The sequence below is a fragment of the Notamacropus eugenii genome, chromosome 2, assembly GCF_028372415.1.
Source record: "Notamacropus eugenii isolate mMacEug1 chromosome 2, mMacEug1.pri_v2, whole genome shotgun sequence".
NCBI lineage: Eukaryota > Metazoa > Chordata > Mammalia > Diprotodontia > Macropodidae > Notamacropus > Notamacropus eugenii.
Genome location: NC_092873.1, coordinates 492,610,953 through 492,638,112, shown reverse-complemented (window position 1 = coordinate 492,638,112; position 27,160 = coordinate 492,610,953). Strand labels below are relative to the sequence as shown.

General features: G+C 38.4%; 1 protein-coding gene across 8 annotated transcripts in view; it reads left to right on the top strand.

Moving 5' to 3' along the window:
* The window catches only part of TTLL7 (tubulin tyrosine ligase like 7), a 233,682-nt gene that overhangs the window by 175,506 nt on the left and 31,016 nt on the right, over positions 1-27,160 (top strand). For 6 of the 8 annotated variants that reach the window (XM_072648853.1, XM_072648847.1, XM_072648848.1 and 3 more), the window contains exon 20: positions 10,303-10,473. In XM_072648853.1, the coding sequence (XP_072504954.1) occupies positions 10,303-10,473 (171 nt within the window). Of the gene's footprint in view, positions 1-10,302; positions 10,474-11,473; positions 12,139-16,531; positions 17,489-27,160 lie in introns of those variants that run through there. The other 2 variants (XM_072648852.1, XM_072648854.1) reach the window with 2 other exon arrangements.

Genomic DNA, 27,160 nt, shown 5'->3' with positions numbered 1-27,160 from the left:
GAGAGAGACCTTATGAGGCAAGGTAAGGAAGGAAGGAATTTTAGGAGGCATTGGACATGACCAGCACAGAGGTGCAAGGACCAGAGATAGAGTGTCAGGTATGAATTGAGGAGTAGGAGAAGGGAAGTAATGTCCAATGAGTCTGGAAAGATAGGTTAGGGCAAGGTTGTAGAGGATTCTAAAAGTTGAGTACAGTTTATATTTCTCCATAGAAGCAACAAGGAACCACTAGTATTGGTTGATTAGGAGACTCACACGGTCAGATATGTGCTTAATAAAAACTACTTTGATGAACGGGTGTATAGGCTGGTCTGGAGCAATGGGTGACTTGAGTCAGGAAAACCTGTTGGGAGGCTGATATAGTAATATAGACTGAAAATAATTCAGGCTTTAAGGTGATAGTGAGGAGAAGGGATCCAAATTCCAGAGATATGGTGCAGGCATAAACAGTAAAATTTGGCAACTGATGGGATATATGAGGTGAGAGAGAGTATGGAGTTTGGGATAATGCCAAGATTTCTAGGGCTTGAATAAATTGAGTAAAACACAGGTTATGGTGGCACTATAATGGAGAAGCTACCTGATCAGCTGGTCCAATGACCACATGGTTGATAGGACTCAGTCTTTAAGCTGTCTCCTCCTGGTAACTGGACTGACCATTTCATGTTCTTAATGGCCCCTGTGAATTGACTAGGTGGCATCTCAAATATTACTCAGTAGCAATCCTTGTTTCAATAATCTTTCTAGGTATGGGATTTAGATACAGCCATATCCGTTTTGTCACTTGTGTTCATCCTTCATTGTCGAAGAAAACCATGCCATCAGAGAAATGATGACATGGCTTGCACTGGACTTTGTTTTGAGTGAGGGAGGACTGTGCAGGTCACCAGCCTCACTTCTCCTCCAGAGCCATCTGAATCCAGTGACCAGATATTCATCAGGATGACTGGAGATGATCCAGGATACTGTGGGAGATCTTGGAACCTTTAGGCCAAGGTTTTCTGCAGGTACTCACTTAAGGTGAGGCAACGCCTATTCATTGAATAGGCCTGTTTAAGAAGTAGCCAGGGCATGGCCCCTTTAATGAGGCCAAGAAAAAGAAAGACATCAGGCTGGGAGGGAAACAGTAACAGTTACTACTGATAATCACTCTAAAGCCAGGAGGGTCCAGAAGAGCCCTTAGGCAGGGGCCCATTGGCATCCCAGCTTCAGAATGCAGTAGGTTAAAGGTTTTGGGGAAGGAGAGGAGAGGAGAGGAGAAGAAACTAAATTAGCCAGTAAAACCCAAGCTACAGTCATATCCTTTTGCTCACTTAAAGGCAATATGGTGTAGTGGGATAAAGCCTTGGAGCCAAGAAAATCTGAGTACAAATCTCATCTCTGATTTTTCCTTTCTATGATCATAGGCAAATCCCTTAAGCTCTCTGTGCCTCAGTTTCTTTTTCCTTAAAAAGAGGATGATAGTCCTTGTTACACACTAAGATTATAAATTGCAGAGAAGGTTCCAACCTTCATTCGTAAAAGTTTTCTTACCTGGGAGTTATCTAGACCATTGAAATTAGAGCTCTAGACCCTATTTCCATTACCATTTCCACTAGGCTGTTTTGAGGGTCAAATGAGAAAATTTCTATCAAGGTTTATATAAATGTCAATTACTTCATGAATTTGGTGATGGGGTGCAGTACTGAGTAGAGAACACTAAGGTTATTCTTCTGGACAGGAGTGTACTTTAACCAAGAGATACTGAAAGGTACCTATTGTCTTCTCAGGACACTCAAAGTTAGCACCACAGTAGACAGAGGGGGACATCTCCAGCTCTCCTGATCTATATCTCTCCATTGGACCCAGAGGGCTCTGGAGGAGAAAGTGAGGCTGGTGAATTTGCACAGCCCTCTGGACGTAAATCCATCTCACTCGTATGTCATGGCATCACCTTCCTGATGTCCTGGTACTCTTTGAGAATGAAGGACAAACAAATAAACAACAATAACATTATTCAATAATTTTGCAAATTTTACTGTTTTTGTGTGTGCGGTTCTTTTTACTTACATTATTGTATAGTCATTTTGTATATTGTTTTCTTGGCGCTGCTGGCTTTACATAAATTCATATAGATTATTCCATGCTTCTTTGTATACAAGTATTTATCATTTCTTATAACATAGTAATCATTCTTTCCATTTATGCCCATTCACCATAACATGGTTAAGTTGTTTATCCATTCTTATATTTTTAACGTTTGCATTTACTTTATCTGGTGACATAATTATAACTTTTGTTTTTTTGTACTGACTGCATAGATAGTAAAATTTTGTTTTCTTACTCTTTATTTTTAATCCATGTATATTTTTGTTTTTTAGATATGTCTCTTATAAGCAACATATTGTAGGGTTTTGTTTTCTTATCCAATCTATCATTCTTTTTCATTTTGTTGGGTTGCTTGTTCCATTTACATTTAAAGTTATGAGAGTTTTACTTATGTTTTTGTCCAATTGTCATTTATATATATATATACATGTATGTATATATAGATGTACATTCATATACACACACACACATACACATGCACATTCGAGAAGAGAGAGAGCACCTAATTTGGAATATATAGCTATATAACATACATATTATATAAATATGCATATATTACAAATTAAACTCTCTCCCTTTTCTATGTAAACTCAGTACTTTGTCTTTTTAGTTATTTTAGCTTATTCTACTCTAAGGCAAACTATTCCTACTGTCCCTCTTTTTTTGACTTTAACCCATATCTCCCCACTTCTTACTCCTTTTTCTTATATCTTAATTCTTGTTTCTCCCTCTTATCCACTCAATTAATTCTTCTATTCTCTTTTTCGTCTTGGTTAAGTAGTCAAGTAAAATCTCCTTGCCCTCTTTCCTTCAGCATGTTTTGTTAGTTTTAAATTTTTTTCTGTCTTTTTCTTTAAAAAAATTCTCTCATTTTCTTCATTATATTTTCTTTCCATGTATTCTAGACTTTTATTCTTTGATTCATGACCCTGATACTTATTTAATCCTTCTTTATCCTCTGTATTCTTCATGGAATTAAAGCTTCTAAGGTTTCTATTTTGTGTTCCCTCTTCAAAACAATTGCTGTGTTATATTTTGCCTTGAAGATCTTAGCCCCTGGCCTTTTTCTGTTGTGCCTCAGTCTTAGAAACCCCTATTCCTACAGGTGATAGAGAAGATATTGCATTGTAGTAGAAATTTTCCTATTTCCCTTTTGTGTGGTTCATTATTACCTTTACTCTTCCCTTGGCCATTATTTTCCTGCTTGTCATGAAATCTCCTCCCTGGGTTCATGTTTTCCTAATCTTCTGGGTATCTGTTACTCCCAGGAATTCAGATTCCCTTTCTCCTGAGGCAGGATGAGCATCTTTAAGCATTGAATTCCTACAAATTATACCCACTGTCAGCTCCTCGTCTTCATTTATTGAATAGTTCTTAGCTCATGGGAGCATTCAGCAGTGATACTGCCCTGCGCCAATAAACTCGATTGCTTCCTTTTCTTCCTCATTTCAGTTCCTACCTTTGCTTCTTCACCCATCTTCCTGAAGGCTTTCTTCTTCCTAAGAGACTACAGGAGTTGACTTTTCTTCATTTCTAGTGTTTGATGTGATTTAGGCTACATCACCCATTCCCCTCTGTCTTCTTCCTCTCCTTCCCCTTTCATATCCTGCCCCCTCCTGTAGTCCCTCAAAAGCCTGTAGGCAGGGGGTTGGGAAGTTTAGTTCTTGTTATTTCCAGCCTGTTTCTCCACTATTACTTCCATTTGCCTTATGCTTCCACCCTTATATCCTTATGTAATCTTAGAATGAAATCTCCTAATGGTCTCTTGGTTGTTGTTTTCCTTCTTTGCTGTGTTTGTTTGCATTTTATTTCCACTGGAATTTTTTTTTTTTTGGTACAAGGGTGACATAATCATACCTGTACTTTAGAAAAATTGCTGTGGAGGCTGAATAGTAATGGGATGAGATTTGAGCCAGAGATTACAACCAGGAAGCTCTTCTAATAGTCCGGGAATGAATGGATAAGATTTTGCTCCAATAGTTGGTGAAGTTATCTGTCATAGCTTTCTGCAGATATCCTACAATTTAAAGGTCCATTTCACACATTCTGTATTGTAAGTGAGCTTTTCAAAAAGTTTCCATTTATTCTCTAATCATTTCTAAGTGTTTGGGTTTTGCCTTTCCATTTATATGGTGAGATCCTTGAGGAAAGGAAGCATATCTTACATTTTTTATATACCTGAAAATATATATCCAAATTCTGGGCACATGGTAAACGTTTGATAAATCTAAGACCTATAGAATCCTTACAATGGTAGAACTGACACTCATGCAAATTATTGCTTCTAATATTCTAGGCAGTCAATAATTGACCAACAAGTACTTATTAAGCACTTACTGTGTCGGGCACTGGTGGTATAAAGACAAAACTGAAACACTTCCTGACCTCAAAGAGCCTTCATTCTAAAAGGGGAGGAGACAACAGGTACATATGTAAATTTATACAAAAAAAGCTTCAAAGTAATATTGGGGAGAAAAGTACTAGCAGCTGAGGGGACCAGGTAGGATCTCATGCAGAAGGTGGTACTTGAGCTGAGTTTGAAAGAAGACCATACATTCCAAGAGCCAGAGGTGAGGAGGAAGGCATGGGGACAGACAGAGCTAAGACACTGAAGTGGGAGATGGAATGTCATATTTGAGAAACAGTGAGAAGGTGAAGGTTCATTTGATTGAACTGTGAGTTACATGGAGAAAAGAAGAAGAATATAATAGATAAGGGGCCAGGTTGTGAAGAAACTTTGAGTGGCACACAGGGGAGTCCATATTTGATCTGATAGGTAATAGGGAGACACAGTTTTATTGAGTTGTGGGGAAGGGAGAATAGGGGATGATAGAGTTAGACATGAAATCAGTCAAGAAGCATTCAGTAAGTGCTTACTTTGTGTCAACCACTTTGCTAAGAAGTGAGAATATAAAGAAAGGCAAAAAATGGTCCCTGTCCCCTAGGAGCTTGTATCCTAATAGTAGAGGCAACAAGTAAATACATACCTACATATAATGGAGAGAAAGCAGAAGGAAAGTAACCTTAGAAAGGAAGGCTTAACTTACTGTGGGGAACCAGGAAAGAGCCCTTGCAGAAGGCCTGGAGGTGGTAAGGGAAATGAAGTCTTTAAAAGGAAGCCAGGGTGCCAAGGATTGGGGTATGAAGAATTAGCTTTCTATCCAGAGACTGGAAATGGAATTTTGTATGCAAGGTATAGCAGATAGACCAGCATCACTGGATTGTAGAAATACAGGTGGATTCCCTATGTGCCCAAGAACTAGGGTCTCTAGACTCCTGGCTTAGCCCACAGGGTCACCTCCTTGGCAGACAGGTCCCTTTTACTGTGCTCCTTTTTCATAGATGGCTTTGATATGTAGCCCACTATCACCCACTAAATATAGATCATCATAACCCAGAATATGGTCCTTAGCTTGTAATTGTGAAGGCAGTTTACGGAGAGCTACACACAAAAAATTCACATAGAGCTCTCTCCCGCAATGATTTCTTAAAGTAAGAGGAACTAGTAGAAAAAAAGGATGATGAGAGTAACCTATGGAGATTATTCTACCCAGAAGGCTGTCACAGTTCAGATGGTGATCTGATATGAAATTAACAAGAGTATAACACTCTTAGCTTGGCCAACCTACATGTTGGCCAGATGGGGCCACAAGGGTGCTGGGAGACTGATACAGGTCATCCAGTTAAGAGGTCCAAGGTTCCAGACCACTATTTACACAGGAGTGAAAGTTGGTGGCCACCCCCTCTCCCCCGAGGGTCAAGGTGGAGAGTGAAGGGGAGGAGAAGAACAGAAAGGTAAGATGGCAAGAAGAGATGAACAGAAAAAATTCAATAAGTTCTTGACTATTCCTAAGCAGAAAACCCTATTTGTGATGGTACCTGATGGCCCCTCAACTTTACTGTTAGTTAGTAGTGCTAAGGAACAGTTTGTTAGAAGAACAATGACGGTTACCCCCAGAGAGTCTAAGAGATCGTATAGAGTAGGCAAAGAGAGGATGAATTTGAAGATGCAAGAATGCTGTTTAGTAGAGTGTTGTGAACTGATCACTATTTTGTATTCATTTAAGGATTCCATGTGCAGTGAAGCATTGGGTTCACTGTCTTAACTGATAATTGAAAGAGTTTTTGTTTTGATTAGGACAGTTCACAGTAGCCCCATCTTTAATATATGGACAGTACCAGTCAATAAATGTAAAGAAATTAGAAGAAAGCTTCAAATATATCTTAAATGCCATTATAATTCTCATCTCCCTTCCCCTTTCCTCACCCAGCTCTAGTTCATAAAACTTGCTTTGCCATTGTTTACCTTTATCATCAGCCTCCTCTTCTTCACCTTTTGCGTGTGTTTCATCACTCATAGCGCTGACTTCTGTGGCCTGTGTCTTGTTGCCCATAAGCACAATTGCCCTCACTTGCAGACAGACTCTGGCATTGTTTGGATTGCGACTGAGGGCTTTTCATAACCATTAAAGACACTAACCCTGAGCTAAGGAGAATAAGCCAGATCATTGCCAGCTGATAAAAGTTTGGGTCTTTATTTGCCTTTCCAAGTCTTAGAAACAAAGTTCTCAAATTCTTTATTTTTCAGTGAGTTTTTTCTTTTGGGCTTATTGTTTTACCTTCTCTGTTTAGCTTAGGTAACTTGGCATTTGTTTTTACTACTAGGAAGCATTTTGGTAAGCTTCAAGGGGACCAGAATTTGTTCTCTGAACTTAGAAAAAGGCCCTCTTGGCTATTTCAAAATAGCTACATATACGCTGCACTTGCACTTTTTTAAATCACAGATTGCTATGGAAAACTGGAAAAAATTGAAGAGCTGGAGTAAATTATTTTGGACAATGCTGATTTTCTTTAGATACAGCCTAATTTCTATTAAAGGGATCTGATTTGGGGGAAAGAGTTGTGAAAGGGATGAGTCTGGGAAGGTATCATTTTTTTCATGGATGCACAGAGATGTTCCCTTATTTCTTTAATTTGCACTTACTTTTGCCTTTTCCTTATAGAATTTATGTAATTTAAATGAGTGGTGTCTTGTTTTGACTTGAAATTTCCATTTTTTCACCACTTTGCCACAAAAATGTGGTTTTGTTGTTGAATTTAAATTTCTTACATTAATATATATCAGTATAATAGTATAATTAATAACAACTAGTATCAAAACAATTAGTACAAAAATTTAGTGATGTTCCCTATTTTTTTTCAAGAAAAAATCATTGCAGGGTTCTTTTCTTCATAGCAAGTATTTTATTTCACTCAGAAGTCTTAATATCAGGCAACGCACTGAATGCTATATTCTTTTAGGAATTTGTCACATGGAGTTGTCACACCATGTTTTTAAGGCTATGTTGCCTCTGCATGAATAAGCAATAGTCATTCTATTGTTTTTTTTAATTCTGAACTCCTTACAGGGTCTAAAAGCTTTAAAATTCCAATAAATATCAAGTAACCACAAAGTGTTGACAATTAAGTCATTTTGACTTTCTCTCGAGGAAGGGTGTATTTCTATAGGAAAATCTACCATTTTTTTCCCTCTGAGGGTTGTAAAATACAGATTGAACTGTCATCAAATTCAAATTAAATGAAACTTAGCCCATGAGGCTTGAAATAAGTTGTATACCCTTATGAGAAGTGATCCATGTCTCCCTGTTTGGAGCCTGGTATAAGCAGTGATGTAAATTGATCTTATTTGCCAAAGAATTATAATCTGCTATGAGTCTAAAAGTCAGTCAGAGGGAGAGCACATTAGCTCCCATAAATCCCTAGTGTACAGCTCAGTAGGTGACACTTGAAGAAGACTTCAGGGCCTTAGAGCATTAAAGCCTCTGTCAGAATACAGAGTTCGTGTTCTGTGGATATCATGGAGATAATCCCATTTCAGAATGGTCTAACAGGACCCATGAAGTCCACAGCCTTGTGAGACAAGAGTCTTCCAGTACTCAGAAGTGGATGAACTCTCCATTGGCTCTTTGTTGTTAAGGCAAAGTTGAATACAGTCTTCTTTTCAGTGGATCAGAGAGAGCTCAGGGACCACAGACACCATAATGTCCAATGCCCTCATTTTTTGAGTGAGGAAACTAAGCCCTCAGGGAAGCTGAGTGACTTGCCCAAAGTCACACAAACAGCAAGCCTCAAAGAAAGGATTTGAACTCAGGGCATTTGATTCCAAAGCTGGTGTTCTTTCCACACTACCATATTGCTCCAGTAGCTTATATACTTCAGAAGAGCTGTGAATTCATCACTGTGGAAACTTGTGTGTGTGTGTGTGTGTGTGTGTGTGTGTGTGTGTGTGTGTGTGTCTTAGTAGAGAGTTTTATGAGTGGAACAAAAAAAAAATCACTGAGTGGTGGTCATGAGTCTCTCTGAACTTTCCCACATCAGTTCTCTGAAAGATCATGACTGGGTCTATATTCAAAGCTTTCCAACTAGGTCTGTGACTATCTGTATTCTCTCTGCACTGACTTTAAGAAACCACTGGTCATGCCATGACAAAACAGCCAACTTGGATTTAGTGGATGTTAGTGGATTCTATACTAATTTGTGGCCCAAAGTCCCCAGGCTCTTGGTTTATTTGTACAGGGTTTGACCTCATGGGCTTCACCTCAGATCACTAACATTTAGGTCTGGTATGTCTCTACACAGAAATCTAGACACACATATAAATACATATACACATACAAACGTGTATGTGTATGTGTACACACATATACATATATATTATGGGTGAATGCATATATCAGAGAGACAGAGGGAGAGGGCAAGGGTGAGAATAGTGTTTAGGTCTCCACAGATATTTGTAAAAGGGTCCCTGGAATCCTGTACAGGCATACAAGCAGACAACTGTATTTATTGGTATATGGTGACCTTTATTCAACCTGACAGAAAATACAGAGGGATTTCTTATAAACCATAAATAATCAACACAACTCTATCCCTCTTCTATCAGTCCCATTTTCTATAGAGTATTAAAGTTTCCCAAATTCATATCAGCCAGTTAGTTGTTTGAACTTCTCTGAGGAGCGAAACACTTGGGGCTAAGAGGCAGGCCACCTGTATTCCCAGGTAATTCACATCATCTGAGTAACTTGCAGTAATTGTGGGGTACAAAATGGAGGTCCCTTGTCCCCTCATACTACAGCATTAGCACTTTACTGTGACTCCTCCTGGCATCCAGGGGGTTGCAGGTATGACTCTTGCCATCCTCTTGACAAGAGATGCTCAGGCAAGAGAAGCCTGGATGCCTGAACTGTTAATTTCAAGGTTACTTTTATTGAGTATTTAATCTCCTATGGTGTGCTAGGTACTGTACTTAGTACTGAGGAAACAAAGACAAAAATGAAATGGTTTCTGCCCTCTATTTTGTAGGGGGAGGCCACATGTAAACATATATGTATACCGAAGATACAGGCATCATTGGGTAATTTTGTGGGGGAGCCACTATCAGTCCCATTCAGGAGATAGTGCTTGAGGTCCACCAACAAAGCTGGCACTGCCCAGAAAGATTCCCTCTACTCCAGCCAGAAGGTTGAGTTTCAGGATTCTTTAACTGAAGTTGGTAGGGAACCTTCAGAACCGTATGCCACTTGGCCATATGACTCCCCTCTCCATGGCAGCCATTTACCTGAGAGATAAGACCCCTGCCTGTCCTCTGAGGTCAAGCACCAGGAACTCTCCGCTGGATGATGTGGATGAGAGAGTTATGTATACATCAGACAACTATTAATTTTTTTGAAAGAGATGTCTCCCCATCTCCCAAATCTCCCCAGAAAAGAAACAAAGGAGGAACAAAAGAGGCCAGAAGGACCTATGAGTTTCCTTTAAGGCCAGTGCAAGGTGAAACGGTCAATCAGTGAGCCATGCACTGTGCTAGGAAAGCAAAAGCAGTTTTATGTTCTATCAGAGTGCCCCACGACAGAGAGAAGCAGCCAAGCCATTGTGAGGCCATCCATCCCCTCTATAGGAAGACACCTGGTCAAGGCCCCATTCAAAGGCTCATGACCTACTGAGCTCATCAGGTTCTTCAGGGAAGCCTCATGCTCAAAGCCCTACAATTGTGGATGGTTTTATATAAAATGATTCATTTCGTAATGTGTGCATGTGTGTGGTTCTTAAAAATGTCTTCCATTGTTGGGTTCCCTCCACCACATAGGCCCCATTTCCCTGAGGTTGCCTTTTTTTTGCTACATGAGGTCATGTCTCTTTCCATGCCAACTGCAGCTCTTGGGAGACCATCTTCAGCAAAAGCACAGAAGCGATAACTCCCCAACAGCTCCAGTGCTGCCAGCAGCTGGTACAGCTTTGTAAACACTGCCTTCTAGTGGTTTACAAGTATGCAAGTGATTCCAGAACGTCAGTGTCCTCTGTGTGCCCCGACTGGGAAAATACCAGGTACGTGTTCATTCATCCCCAGACCTCCAAGATGTTTCTTACCAAAGTGTAGTGGCCATTTGCCATATCAAAAAAGGATTTTTTTCCCCCAGGAAATTAGCAAGGCAAAAGTCTCCATGAGTTCATTCACTTTGAAGCATAGAATTTAATGCTAATGAACTCAACAGGGATACATTCTCCCAAACATCAAAAATGGAATCCCTAACAGGGAGGTGAAAATCATGTTGAACAACCTATTTGCTTTTGAAAGTCATATCAGGAAACTTAATATGTAAGTGGATGGTTAATTTAGCCAAGGTTTCCTCAGCCTTCAGAGGTAATGTCTAATCTTTTACTCCCCTGTTACAAGTTTGTGATGATGTTCCAGCCAAAGCTTAAACTTCCAAGAAGCCAGGCTATGCTCTGGGAATTGCTGTGGTTTATTTGTAGTATTAAAAAAAAAACAAGCCTGACAAACCAGTGTGAATATGGTTCTTCCAAGTTGACAATTGAATTTGTCAACTTTCTAAGTTTGTTTTAATAAAAGATGTTGCTATCCCTGAAAGCAGGAATATAATTTTGCTTTTAACATGCAAAAATTCAGTAAATAAGCAGCCCTTACTCAACTTTCTTTAATTTGGCTATGGATTCTAAGATTTAAAGGGTATTGTGTGATATTTCTATACAACAGGGACACCATTGAAGGAAGCAGGAAGTAGCTGTAGCTTTGAATATCCTTAAGAATTTTAATATGAAGTGCTAGGAAACAAGTAGGTTAACACTAAGGGAAGTGAGACTCATCTCCCCCAGAAATCAAGTTTTTTATAGAAAACCCTCTTTCAGATATATCTTGTAAAACATTTTCTAGAAAAAGACAAAACTAAAACAGACCCGGCATAGTTAGAGAATGCAACAGCAAAATTTACTCAAAAATACATTGTATAAAAAACTATGACGAGCTTTATTTGTGAGCTTTTTTCATTTCTGATACTTATCAGATCTTGTCATGTGACTGTTGCAGGGGCTCTAACATAGTTTAACTCCTACTGGAAACAGCCGTTGATTGATCTCAGCAATGGTAGAAGTAAATTTAGCCACCAAACCATATTGACTATGCAAACATCAAAGTAATATTCTGGATATTTTCATTGATTGACCAGCCCAAAAGATGGAGAATAAAGCTTATCATACTTTCATACTAATAAAGAGAAGTAAAAAAAGGTTTTCAAGTTCCTGAATGCATGAATGGGATCCTTTGATATCTTTGGGGAACATACGCCATAGTTGAGGTAGGCTTGGGCTCCAATCCAAGAAGCAGTGTCTGTGACAGTCTTTAGAGCCTACGGCATCAACTTCTACCCAAGTGCCATCGAACCTCTTATGGTGTAGGAAGTCAGATGCTACCTTTGTATATACCTCTCTATTCCCAAAGAATACTCTGGAGCTTTGGGAGGCAGGGATCAAAGTAGGAGGCTTCTATGGTCACCTTAAGATTGCTGAATGGTGATGTGGGAACACTGAAAGCTCTTTTGAAGTGGAGGAATTCCCCATGCAATCGTGTCTCATGAACCTGAGTCAGGGACACCTGAAATCTAATGCCCCGGGTATCCCAGTCAAATAAGAGATACAATTAAGGACACAGTAATTTAAGGAAATGGAAACAGCAGCAGCTTGGTAGTCTTATCTTCAACCCTGTTAAGGTGACTGAGAAAATACTATTATCCTTGTTATCCATTATGAAGATAGAGTGAATCCCACCTTTCAAGTGCTTAGCCCATAGCAGGCACTCGGTGATATACTTATTGACTGATCAAGATGATTAACAGATAGTGTAGAGAGATATAAGCCTAACGGATATAGAGGCAGAATAGGTAAGATTGACTGATTTTTAAACTATGCAGCATAGTATTTCACTATGTAGAAAATAATTGCTTTATCTAGAATTATTTTTTGCCTTCTTATTTCTATGAGTTTCTCCTTTCCCAGCCCCCCACCCCCATCTCCTGCATTTGCCTAGATCATAGAGCTGCCAAAGTAACTTCTTTAAAACGTCCAAAGCATTCAGGAATTAACTCTAGCTCCTCCCACTCCACTCTCATTTCTTTTCTTGAAATAAAGCTTTGGCTTACAAACTGACCTACCTTCTCATGAAAGTACTAGTGGGTTTTTTTTTTTTATTAGAAGCTGCTTTTTTCTGTTTTTGTATGCCAACTTCATAGTCAATGAACCATTCTTGGAACTCCATTTGTACTTTGCCATAAAAAGGAAAAAAAGAGAAGCCAAGATGCCTTCTTTATACTGTTTTAAGGCTACCCTAAATAATGGGATTTCCATCAGGAATGACATTATTAGAAATTGGAAAGTAAAGCCTTGTGAATATAAAGTGTGTGGCTAAATGTTGACATAGGAAAAAGCCACTGGCCAGTGATCTGATGTGCTTTACTTGGGGACCGTACACTCAGGAAACTGAATTGACTCGAAGGATTGAGTTCCTAGGTAGGGACCAGAAGTTGATTTGGTTCCAGGACTAACAGTATCCAAATTGACTCAGATTCTGGGATGCCCCCAAACTGGAAGTAACATTAGACTTATAGAAGACCACCTTGAAGTTCATGCCAGAGGACAACTAGAAAAACTCTTAGAGAAGTCAAATGAGGGGATGAAGAAGGATTTTCTGGGGAATAATTTCCCCGTTGGCATTTGGCATATTGTTACCAGCAATAGTTTGAAAATATGGGCATCTGTCATTTGCAGTTTGAATGTGTTTTTCCTTTTTTAAGTAAGATAGGGAATCTCTTGATTGAAATAGCCTTTTTTTTCCTATCTCTGTTTTTTCCTTCTGTCAGTCAAGTGAATCTGCCTTGCAAGTATGACACTGAGTTAACGATTTTTGTATATAAAGAGTAAAGTAGGATGAAAGCAAAGCCACAAACTTTCCTCATTTTCAGTACTGCTTGCACATTCTGCAGATAGTCTATAAATCCACTTCCCAGAGATACTGTTCCTACTGAAAAATCAAATCACATTATTTTAACTTCATTTCAGAGAACATGCTTTAAAAATAATTTTTGGCATTCAGCAAGGGCAGTGCACCCAGGGACCTCCCAGGCAATATTAAGGAATATTAAAGCAAATAATCCATTGTATTTCCCCATAATACTTTAAAACACCCCATAACACTCTTTTTAAAGAAAAAAAGAAACAATGCTTCTTCCAGTGTGATTTCAGGTGCTTTTTAAAGCCCATATAAGACCTTCTTATCATTTTAAGATTTGAAAACAAGTTTTCTTTAGCCTTTTACTGCTTTCCTGATGCTTTACTGAGCATCAGAAAGTTTAGAGTCATGGAAGGTAGGTATTTTTCTACTCCCAAAGCTAGTTTGCTCTTTGAATTTCTTTTAAAAGTATAATGGAACAGTTGGGATTCATTGATTTTAAGGTAGGGATAACTAAGGAGCCCCTGATCCGGCCAACCCTCTTGTACCTAAGTCACAAATTACGTCCATTTCCCTGTTTCATTTCTTCTGCACCAGTGGAGAATTCATCATTAGGCAGGAGGGATGTATGAGCTTTGCCCTCTTCATGGGATCTGGAAAACAAAAATGACTTACACTTTGGAAGAAAGTAATTTGTGTAGGAGGTATTATTTATGAGGGCAGTCCTGAATATCATCAGAACACAGTTCTCTTTGGAAGATAAAAGAACTTTTCTGTGCTTTTGTTTAAGTATATACCTTTGCACTGGACACCAAAATGTGAGAGAGATGGGAAGACTTCCTTAGCCTGGGGATGTCAGACTAGCTATCATTGACACAATGATGTGCATTAACTACCTGAATGCCATTAAGAAAATGTATGTAATCTTGTCGTGCAAAGCAAGTCATTTTGTTATTCAATCATTCAACACACATTTAAATTCCAGCGTGCAAGGCAAGCAACTAGGTGATGCTGTGGAGGCTGAGTCTGGTGTCAGGAAACTCATCTTCTTGAGTTCAAATCTGGCCTCAGACACTTAGTAACTGTGTGACCCTGGGCAAGTCATTTAACCCTGTTTGCCTCAGTTTCCTTACTTGTAAAATGAGCTAGAAAAGGAAATGGGAAACTACTTCATTATCTTTGCCAAGAAAATCTCAAATGGGGTCACAAAGAATCAGAAATGGCTGAATATGTGCAAAGCACCATGCTAGGCATTGGACATAACAATAAAAATGAATTAGTCTCAGCCCACAAGGAGCTTACACTTGACTTGTCATTCATAAAATGTTGATTTAATTTGGGATGTTTCATGTTCTCTTATTGCTCTATTAACTTAAAAGATTTTAGCAATTAATTATAGTTTGTTCAGAAATAAATTTAAATAATAGTAAATCATGGTAAATTGTATAAGTATGCTTATGAGTGTCATTAGAAAATTACTATCTTGTCTGTTTTATGGAAATTACCTTATAGTAAATGATAATTTATATATATCAATCAACACTTTAAAGTACGTACATACATGCATTCATAGCTGTACAGAACATTTTCCTGCCAATTCAAGGTATAACTGCAGGCAATGTCTTCCATTAAGTAGGTGACAGAGCCACTGCCCATGTTTTTGGTAGCCCTCCTGTGGCAGTGGATGCCTTCGAAAGTAGGAATATGGTGATAGAAGTTGAAGAGTTCCCGGGTCAGTAAGATATTCTATTACCACTCAGGTTCTTTTCCGAGACACCTATGATTAGGGACCCTGCTTTTTGAAATCTCTTTCCTGCAGTTATATTGTCATTTGTTTTCCATGATATGTTCCTATTATCCACATAATCATCACCATAGCTGAACAGTTGTTTTTTTGTTTTTTTTTTAATATTGCCAATGGTTTCCAGTGGAGTATCTTGATCAATTCTGTCTATGTTCATTATCGAGTTAGCCAGCTGGATACCATTCCGTTGCTCATAGATAGAGGGTTTTTTCGTCATCCTAATGATAGACAAGCGGCATGCAGACACAACAAATACCCCTTGTGACAAGTCATGTTTGGCCCTGTTTGAACAAGGATGAAGCACAGTGCATCATTAGTACTGCTTAGACTGATAAATGGACATGAGCATCTCATGAAATATAAAACTTGGGCCAGTTCTGATGCTTATAGATAGCATGGTTTATTAATTTCATCATTCCCCAGTTTCTCCATATGCAGCAAGATAGTACAACAACAAAGCATTATTAAATCATGATCAAGGGTTTTGATATCCCTGGAAGTTATTGCTTTTACTACAGCCTGAATTTCTCTTATACCAAATGTTCCAAGCTTATATAGTACTTCATACTTTGGTTTAGGATGCATACATGAAGCAGTGAAGTAGGTAACTATCATGAGTTTAAGAAAAATATCTACCTTTTATATGGATTTATAAGGAAGTCCACATTGACAGTTATTTTGTAAGTCATCAGACAGCATTTAGTCAGGGTGGTTCCTTATGATGGAATTTCTTGGTGGGGGAAGACTCATTCTTTATTTTGCCCTGGGGTAGGATTCTTTGGGTAGGGTGTTTTTTAAAAATCCATATACCATTCTGGGATGGCATCTGCTCTCTATGAGCCTTCCATAGGTGGTCACTTGTCGGGGAGGGAGGTCCTTCAGAGAGGATAGCAAAAAAAGCTGAAAAGAGAAGCTAGGCCTGCCACACCTTTCTTGATCTAGAATTTCCCCTTCTAAAAGACTGGCCCTAGTGAACTAAATTAAGCTGTTAGAAACCTAAAGACATTTTGGAGGTTGAAAATTCAATCTTTTATTCTTGATTTAGCAATTTTGTTGATTCAGAAAATGACCACATCAATTTTTTTTTGCAATTTCAGAAATATAACAAGTGAATGTAAAAACATTTTAATCTACTCTAAATCAGATGATTAGCCTTGGAAGTGGTGTTCTGATTTCTTCTTGTGTTGTGTGAGAAGCATCTGAGTAGATAGTTTTTGTTGGATGGATGTCATGGCCAGTCTGAGGTCATTTCACATGATATGATCCGTGAGAAACTAACAATTAGGAGCCAATGTATTACCTTGCTTGTTAAAATGTTATCTTTTAACCATCGTTTTTAGGTATTTACTGCCAGGAACTACACAGTTCATCCTGAAAACACCGTCCTACAGCCTTTTCAGCCCTTCTGCAGTGAAACATCCCAATGTTTTGTTTACACCCAGATATGCCCATTTGTGAAACCAAAGGAGTTTGCCATGGGCTATACATATTGGCAATTCATTTTTTTCCTTCAATTTAAACATGCAAAGAAAGTAAATAATAAATGCTGTTTTGTGTATATATAATATATATGGGAAGATGATATATATATGCCATCAAACAACATATCTGTCTATATATGTGTGTATAAATATATATGTATATATATGTATATGCACACATATATTACTCTATATGAAAGAAAATTTAACCACCCACCCCACCTTATTCTAAAAGCTTAACCCTTCTGGAAATATAATAAACCATGTTAAAAACTATTTCCACAATTATGTGTATGTCTAGATCTTGCTAGGTTGATAATTAATTCCTTCCTACTAGAAATGTTATTTTTTCTGCAGAATCTATAAAATAGAATTGATCTTGGAGATCCCATTACAGTGTTAAATTATTTTCTAGATAACAGTACCTTTTGACTTGAAATACATTACTTATTGTATAATACCTTATTAATTCTCATAGATTCATTGACTGTTTAAAAAAAGGTAAATAATAAGCCTGGTGTTGCTTAATGTGATGATTCAATAAAAATAGATTTATCATTCCTATTGAAAAGGACTGTAAAAAGCGAGATTAATTTTGCAGCTTCTTTTTTTTCTTTTTGTGAAAGCCTGAGCTCTATGTATTGATGTAATTTTCCAGTAAGGGCCTAGTGAAGTAATGTTTTGGTCTAAGTGAAGACAATCCAGTGATTTTAAAAACAAAACAAAAACAAAATACGATGAAACAAAATAAGTCTTTCTGATATGTGCTTTTAAGCTGGATTCAACTAATAAAAGTGAAGGTAATAGTCACCATCACATCTTTCTATGTGTTTTTTGTGACATGTGTCTGTCAATGTTCTTTGGGATTTTGTGGCAATCAGCATACATTTATTAAGCACCTTCTATATGCCTTGAACTATGCTGGGCACCGCAGATACAACAACAAAAATGAAGGAGTTCCTGCTTTTAATGAGCTTCTGTTCTACCAGAGAAGACATGTACATATGTAAACATATGCACAATACATGCAAAGTAGATGCAAGATAATTGAGGAGGGGTATGGAGTTCCTAGAAACTGAGAGGATGAAGACAGTCTTCAGCTGAGCCTTGAAAGGAGCTAGGGATTCTGAAAGGCAGAAACAAGGAGAAACTATAAGCATAGGGCACAGCCAAGGCAAACACATGGAGACAAGAAATAGTGAGGAATAAGGAGGTCATTTAGCTTGGCCTGTAGTATCTGTGAAGGAGAGTAGTATGTCTGAATTACAACTTCATTATCAACACAGGGCATATGAGTTATAGAAAATTGTGTGATTAACTTAAAACTATTATTGTTTGCTTGAATTATATTTAAAAATGGCGTAGGAAGAGGCAGAGCCAAGATGGTGGAGTAGAGAAGCATTCAGCAAGCTGTCCCAAATTTCCTTCCAAACAACTCTAAAAATCACACCTCAAATTGAGTTCTGGAGCAGCAGAACCAAAAAAGAAAAAGTAGGGTGAAACAGTTTTCTAGCCCAAGACAACTTTGGAGGTCAGCAAGAAAGGTCTGTTTCACCAGTGTAGTAGTCAAATCTACAGCACAATGTAGACTGCACAGCTCAGGCTGCACTGAAATGCCAACAGTGGACCGTGGAAGCAGCTGCATCGGTGGCAGTAGCAGCTTCAGGAGCTCTCGGGGGGGGCAGTGTCAAACAATAGGTTAGAAGGAGATTACAGGGAATCCTTTGCTGGCACTGGGTTCGGGACCCTTTGCATTGCCCATATGCAATTCTGGATTCCAGAACCAAAATGAAAAATATCACTTGTGGCCACAGAGGATCATGGGACCATTGTTGTTAGAGTGTGGAGAGGAGTGCTTATGGTCAGATAGGGATCCTGATCTTAATTGAAAGACAGAGGGGAACACAACAATTGCGGCTGCAGGAGAATGGGGTACCTGGTCACAGTGCCAGGACCAGGAGGAAGGATACTGTTGTTGGCTACAGAGGAATATGGTCCCACTCTGGGTAAAGATGAGAGCACAAGCCAAGAGAGCAGTGACCACACCTTTGCATAGATTATACCACTTGAAGTACTGAAAACCTACAGACCCTTAGAGCTAGCTCTGAAAACAGTAGCAAGAAAGGCCTGAAACATAGGCCAAGCCCCTTCCCCTGGGAGCAGAGCCCAACTTCAACACAAAGTTAAAAGTCAAGAAATAGGCAGAGAAAATGAGCAAACAACATGGATCTGATCATGAAAAGTTACTGTGGTGACAGGGAATATCAGCAGATATATCCAGAAGAAAACAATATTAAAGTGGCTATAAGCAAAACCTCAAAGAAAAATGTGAATTAGATATATACACAACAAAAATTCCTGGAAGAACTCAAAAGGGATTTTAAAGTCAAATAAGAGAGGTAGAGGAAAATATTGGGAAAAGAAATGAGAATGATGCAAGAAAACTATGAAAGAATCAACAGCTTGGTAAAAAGCTCAAAAATGCTGAAGAAAATAGTGGCTTAAAACACAATTGGCCAAGTGGGAAAAGAAGCACACAAAATCCACTGAAGAGAAGAGTGCCTTCAAAAGCAGAATTGGTAAAATGGAAAAGGAGATACAAAAACATCCTCAAGAAAACAATGCCTTAAAAATCAGAATTGGGCAACTTTGTGAGACACCAAGAAACAATAAAACAAAACCAAAAGAAGAAAAATAAAACAGAAGAAAATATCAAATATATCACTGGAAAGACATTTGACCTATTGAGATATAATTTAAGAATTAATGGGCTACTTCAAAGTCATGATCAAAAAAAAGAGCTTAGATATCATATTTCAAGAAGTGATCAGGGAAAACTACCCTGATATCCTAGAACCAGAGGGTAAAATAGAAATCAAAAGATTCCACCAGTCACCTCCTGAAAAAGATCCCAAAATGAAAACTCCTAGGAATATCATAGCCAAATTCCAGAGCTTCCAGGTCAAGGAGAAAATATTGCAAGCAGTTGGAAAGAAAATCAAATATTGTGGAGCTACAGTCAGGATCACACAGGACTTACAAGCTTTGCCATGAAAGGATCAGAGGGATTGGGATACGATATTCTGGAAGGTAAAGGCACTAGGATTGCACCCAAGAATAACCTATCCAGCAATATTTAATCCTTCAGGAGAAAAAAAATAAGCAATGAAATAGTGGACTTTGAAGCATTCCTGATAAAAAGAACAGAGTTGAATAGAAAAATTTGATTTTCAAATATAACTGAATAGAAACATAGAAAGGTAAACACAAAAGAGAAATCATAAGGGATTAAATAAGGTTAGAATGTTTATATTCCTATATGGGAAAATGATCTTTATAACTCTTAAGAACTTTATCATTATTGGGGCAGTTAAAAGGACTATACATAGACAGAGGGCATAAGTGTGAGTTGATATGATAAGATAATTTCAAAAAATAAAATTAAGGGGTTTGAAAGGGGAGAGTACTGGGAGAAGGGGTAAGGGAGAGCAAGAACAAGGAAAATCATCTCCCACAAAAAAGGTGCAAAAGAAAGCTTTTACAATGGAGGGGAAGATGGGAGGAGGTGATGGGCAATACTTGGACCTTACTTGCATTAGAATTGGGCATAACAAGCACTAATTTGGGTATAGAAATCTAGTTTACCCTACAGGGAAGTAGGAGATAGTGATCAGAAACAATGAAGAAGGACAGGAAAAAACGAGAGAGAGAGAGAGAGAGAGAGAGAGAGAGAGAAAGTGGGATCCATTAAAACAACCTAGTAGTGGCTAAGAAATAGAGTGACGAATCAGTGGAATAGACTAGGTGCACAGTACATAGTAGTAAATGAGCATAGCAGTTTAGTGTTTAACAAACCTAAAGATCCAAGATTTGGGGGAAAGAAATCACTGTCTGACAAAAATTCCTGGGACAACTGAAAAGTAATTTTGGCACAGACCAACATCTCACACCATATTTCAAGATAAGGTCAAAATAGGTACATCATTTAGATAAAGGGTGATGTCATAAGCAGACTAGGAAAGAATAGAATATTTTACCTGTCACGTTTGTCGGGGGAAGAATTTATGACCAAATAAAACAGAACTTTGTGGGATGTTATGTATAATTTTTATTACCTGAAACTAAAAGTTTTTGCCCAAGATTAAAGGGAAAGCAGGAAATGGGGGGAAATTGTAGTAGGCTTCTCTGATAAGGTCTCATTTTCCAGGTATGTAGGGAACTGAGTGAAATTTCCAAAAATAGGAGTCATTCCCCAATTGATAAATGGTCAAAGGATATCAATAAGCAGTTCTCAGAAGAAGAAGTCAAAGCAATATGTCATATGAAAAAATGTTCTAATTCATTGATTAGAGAAATACCAATTAAAACAACGCTAAGGTATCACCTCATAGCTGTCAGATTGGCTAATACGGCAGAAAAAGAAAATGACAAATGTTGGAAGGGACATTAAGTAAGTAGGCAAATGTAAGTAGAGACATTAATGCACAGTTGGTGGTGTTATAAACTGATCCAACCATTTTGGAGAGCAATTTGGAACTATGCCCAAAGGGCTATCAAAGGGTGCTTATTTTTTTGACCCAGAAATACTATCGCTAGGTCTATATACCAAAGAGATAAAGAATACAAAAATATTTATAGCAGCCCTTTTTGTGGTGGCAAAGAATTGGAAATGGAGAGGATATCCATCAATTGGGTTATGGCTAAACAAGTTATGATATATAATTGTAATGTAATATTATTGTGGTATAATAACAAGCAGGATACTTTAGGAAAAATCTGGGAAGACTTATATGAACTGATGTAAAGTGAAATGAGTAGAACCAGAAAAATAGCCTACATAGTTTCAACAATACTGTATGATGACCAGCTGTGAATGACTGAACTATTCTCAGCAATACAATGGTCCAAGACTGAGGAACTTAAGATGAAAGATGCTGTCCACTTCCAGAGAAAGAACTGATGGAGCCTCGATGCGGATTGAAGCATACATTTGCTTACTTTATTATCTTGCTTTGGGGCAAGGTTGTGCATTTTCTTTTGTGACATGTCTAATATGGAAATGTTTTGTATGGCTGCACATATATAATCTATCAAGTTTCTTGCCTTCTCAAGTAATGGAGAGAAGAGGAAGAGAATTTGGAACTCATTTTTTTTTTTTAAAGAATTAAAAATTTTTTTTTACATCTAATTGGGAAAAATATTTTGATAAAAACAGCATGAGAATCATCCTGGTGCAATGGATAGACCCTTGGATTTGGAGATGAAGGAACTAAGTTCAAATCCCATCTGTGTTTTTGTTGTGCGGGCCTCAGTTTCCTCAATTGTAAAGACAGGGTATTGGACTATTGTATCATTTCACACTAAATCTGTGATCCTAGAATACCATAAGAACAGAATACTGTGCCTAGGGATTGTGTGGCCTTGATGCAGAATTCTGTAGGAAAGGCAAAGGAATGAAGACCTAATTACTTAATTGATCCTGCCCCGGGAGTTATGGATGGTTGGACTGCACATCATCAGAGAATCAAATACAAATATATCACCTATGACTTCATTCCACAAAGATCACCTAGGTTATTATATAGAAAAATTTATGTTGCAAACTAACAAAGAGCTTTAGGTCCTATGAAAATAATTCTGATACTCCTACTCAATTTAAAGAGCATTCATTCAGTTCATTGTGTTTTGATGGGTATCAGTGACTGTATTATTGAGTTAAGTAGAATAAAGTTTTATTTAGTTACTACCATAGGGATAAAAGCTATGTAGATTATAGTTAATTAACCCACCATGTATTAATGATAATATTATTTCTGATTGATTTATGGGATAGGTTTGTATTAGTTAGGGTTGTTATAAGGATTTATAGTTAACTGTTGTTAGGAATCTGCTGTTTTGGCACTGCCCCTCCCCCACTCTTATGAGTGAACTTTACTTGAAAAACTACAGTTTCTCTCCGACATCACCTTTTCATAATGTTCTTTCACACTGTGGAAAGCCCCAAGATATTGCTGACAAAGTTCTGAGTGATTGATAGATGTCTTCCTTGGCCAATCATAGGATTTCCTCCACTTCTGAAAATGACCAATCATGTATTTGTACTGCCTTGTTTTATTTTTAGTGACCTCCCAAGGACTACAAAAACCAGTGGCCCTTGAGCTGAGGGATCTTTGACCAAGAAGAAGGTCTTGAATCCAATTTCTTAGGGATCACTGGTCTCCTTAATAAGGTTATCATGCTGGGAGCTCTGACTCAGTTGCATTTTGTTGTGAATTGTAATTTTGTGGCCCATATTGTTGTCAAGCATGACACGGCATGGACCTCAGCCCTCTTTGGCCATCCTTCCCAAGGGACCCAAAAAGGAATGCATTCCAGTCAGATTTTTGTCATCATTGACTCCTATGAGGAAGATGGCCCTGGGAGGTTGGACTCCCCTCAACCTTTGCATCCAAATTCTCCATGCTATGGATGAGCCCCTCCAAATTGCAGTTGGTGACTCTGCCTTTATTTCTAAATCAGTGGTCTTTTTTTTTTATTTTTTTATTTTTTAATGTTTAACAATTATTGCCATACAATTGAGATTTTATCCCCCCACACCTACCCCCCACTACCCCCCTCCCTCCCCACGACTGCATACAATTCTGTATAGGTTCTACATATACTTTCCTATTGAGTATATTTTCACTATAGTCATGCTATGTAGTCAGACTAAAATAAATGAAAGAAATCATATAACAAATCAAAACATGATACACAAACACATACACATACACAAACATGATCTGCTACATTTTGTGAATGACTTCCATATTTCTTTCTCTGAGTGTGGAAGGCATTTTGCCTTGACAACCACCTTTGGGATTTTTTTTTTTATAAGAAGTTCTTGCGTTATTACAAAATTCCAAGTCTACCAGAAAAAACTCTCACACACTGTGGTCGTTGCTGTGCACAAAGTTCTCCTGGTTCTGCTCCTTTCACTCAGCATCAGGTCATATAAGTCCTTCCAGGCCTCTCTGAAGTCTTCTTGTTCATCATTTCTTATGGCACAATAGTACTCCATTACATTCATATACCATAATTTATTCAGCCATTCCCCAATTGATGGACATCCCCTTGACTTCCAGGTTTTGGCAACTACATAGAGTGCTGCTATAAATATTTTTGTACATGTGGGACCCTTTCCCATTTTTATGATCTCTTGGGGATATAGTCCTAGTAGCGATATTGCTGGGTCAAAGGGTATGCACATTTTTGTAGCCCTTTGGGCATAGTTCCAAATTGCTCTCCAGAATGGTTGGATGCGCTCACAGCTCCACCAACAATGAATTAGTGTTCCAACTCTCCCACATCCTCTCCAGCATTTATCATTTTCTTGTTCTGTCATGTTTGCCAATCTTATAGGTGTGATGTGGTACCTCAGAGTTGTTTTGATTTGCCTCTCTCTAATTAATAGTAATTTAGAGCATTTTTTCATATGATTATAGATATCTTTAATTTCTTCCTCTGAAAATTGCCTGTTCATATCCTTTGACCATTTATCAATTGGGGAATGACTTGTATGATGATACATATGAGTCAGTTCTCTATATATTCTAGAAATGAGGCCTTTATCCCCGAGCTTAGCTGTAAAAATTCTTTCCCAATTTACTACACAGTGGTATTTTTTATGTTCATTTTGAAAGGGTTCCTTAATTAGGCTTGACAAAGAGACTAACAATTATTTCCAAATTAAATTTGGTATTTCTGTTGTAGATAGGTTCAGATAGAAAGGCCATAGGCAAATTTTAAAATTAGGAAAAATTGAAAGCTAACTTGAAAAATGCCTTAAAATTTAAAGTGCTCACCAACTTGATTTACCAACCCCCCCAGCACTTCTCTCTTTGAAAAAGGGGCTCAAAAAGGAAGTCCTAGGATAATTTTGCAATATGAGGATCATTTCCCTTTTCTGTCAACTGACTGGCCAATTATGGAAATCTTGGGAAGCTAGCCAGTTTTTCTTTAGACCTTTCTTTTTGTCTTTTTGCTTCTCTTTTAGAATTTTTGAGCGCAAACTGGGGTTTTGAATGGAAACTTTATTTTAAATGGCCATTATTGATTATCTAAACCTGTCAGTCATTGTGGAACTGGTCTCTGGATCTCTGTATAAAAGAAAGCACTACACTATAGCTCTTAGTCATAAACTGATCTTCAGCACTAGGACTTAACCTGCTGGTTGGCATCTCAACAAGTGGGGGAAACTTGGTGTGCCCTAGGGAGGCTCCCTAACTATGAACTGATGTGCTCAGGTGCTAAGGTTGGTAGCAGCTGTGGACAGCTGTGATTACAGTGGCGAAAGCAGGGGCTGCCAACTAGAATAGTGTGAGCCTTCAACAGGGACTACCTGTTAAGTCTACCTGTGGGTTTCCTCTAGATCCATAAGCAAGGACTGAGCCTGTGACTAGGCTCCAGAGACAGCCACACTTCAGCCATGGAAGAAAGCAAGGGTCAAGGGATCAAGCTGAACCATGTGACTCCTCTCCTTGGCAGGGAACACCTTTTAAGGCCAGCTGGGGACTTGCTTAAACCTAATGAACCAAACACCAAATCTGTAATTAGACTTTTTGAGGTATCTCTGCATCCACAGAGCAATCCTCTGGTCAGGAAGGGATTGTGGTTACCACACCCATTAGATCAGCAGGAGTAGAGACCAAAGGAGGTAGGACCATGTGACTTCAGACTGGGACTCCTAACTCCTGGAAGGGTGTTGCCTTTAGAAGGGAGATTTGGATTTTCACTAAGAATTCCCAGAGATGAAGCCCCTAAAGACTTATTAAAAAAAAGTTGGAGAATTATATTAAAACCCAATTTCTGGACTGCTGAACATTTTTTACCTTGGGGTAATTAGGGTCTTAAGCTAATTAGGGTCTTAAGGCATTTCTAATGAGGGAGTTCTCAGAGAAATTCTGTAAGAGAATATCCCTATGAGAAAGGACCTACACTGAATGATCCTCAGACATTTTGGGAATGTCTTCATAAGCAGATTAGGAACTTTGGGAATTTCTAAAGGAAGTGTTCATGGAGAAATTCTTTTAGGAGACTTCCAGTGAGGAATACTTCACTAAGGATGCCCAGGAAGAGATAGAATAATGCATGAGCATTCCTACAGTCTTCCTTGGGTAAATCCTTGCATCATGGGATAAGGCTAAACTCAACCCCAACCCCCAATCTAACTGGGTATGACAAAGAAAAGAGCTGATAGGCTATGTCAGGCATGGTCTGAAATACCAAGGATTCAGGTGATTTGTTTTGGTCAGTATTTGGAACTTTTGACCGTACTTAGAAAGTTAAGGTATTTTCTTGACAATCTCCTAAACCTCACATAGACCAAATGAATTACTGGTATTGCTGGAAAGCTCTGAGTTCTCATCTTCCAACCAACTCTCCAGTCTTCCTCCTACTTTACCTGATCCTTTGTTTCCTCTTCATTCTCCTTCTGCACCACCATCTTAGTCTCTTCCTCCCTACAAATGAAGAACAGACTGGCATTTTCCCTCTTGTGGAAAAGGTTTATCAGACTGGAGCTCTCCTGTTAGAAACATCACTCTCAGCCCTTCTGACCACTATATTTGAAGGAAAGATACCCATAAATTTGATTAAGATCCTGCATATATAATTTAGAGGTTATAATTCTAAGTAACTGACTTAAAGGAAATCATGCTCTCCCCAGGAAAAAGAAGCAGCTAATAGAGTTCCAAGGAGAAATGTTCCAGCAAGTCCAGGGAGTCTTCCTAACTGACTTTTACCAGATCCAAATTGGGACCCTAATAACCCAATACACTATACCCTGCCGGTTCAAGCCATATATTCTACAGTTCAGTGTGCTATATACCCATTCAACTAGAGTGAGTTTCAGGAGACCATCCAAGAAGATGAGACCCTCTCCCTTCATGTGCTTCTATAACAGGTTTTGCAAAAGTGCCAAGTCTTTCATTGGGTTAGATCCTTTTAACTCCTAGGATGCAAAGATCACTAATGCCACCTTTGTCAACAAATCAATAGTACTTCCACAAGCACTGTCCTGGTTGACATGAGAAAAATAGAGGTGAACTAAAGCCCATTGCCTAATATGTTTATGAAGGAAGAAACACAGTGGGTGCTAGAAAGGAGAAGCCCAAGTTAAAAACCCAATCTATCTTGACCCCAACTCAGGTCACAAGCCCATTCTATGCTCCACAACCTGAGAGTGAAATACAAGAATGCTTTAATTGCCATAAAAAGGGACATATTACTCAGAACTGTATAAGGGAAAAAATGAGAACAGGGAGAACTAAGATTCCACAGTACCTTGACCGGACCTCAAGGACGGGACGATAATAGACTGGGGTCCACCAGATGACAATGAGTTTGTAAGGCCCGGGAGCAAATTGAGAGGATTTAGACAGCTGCCAGGAAATCCTCTAGCATGAAAGTGTGGGAGAGGCAAGTACCATGTACCCAATCAACACATTC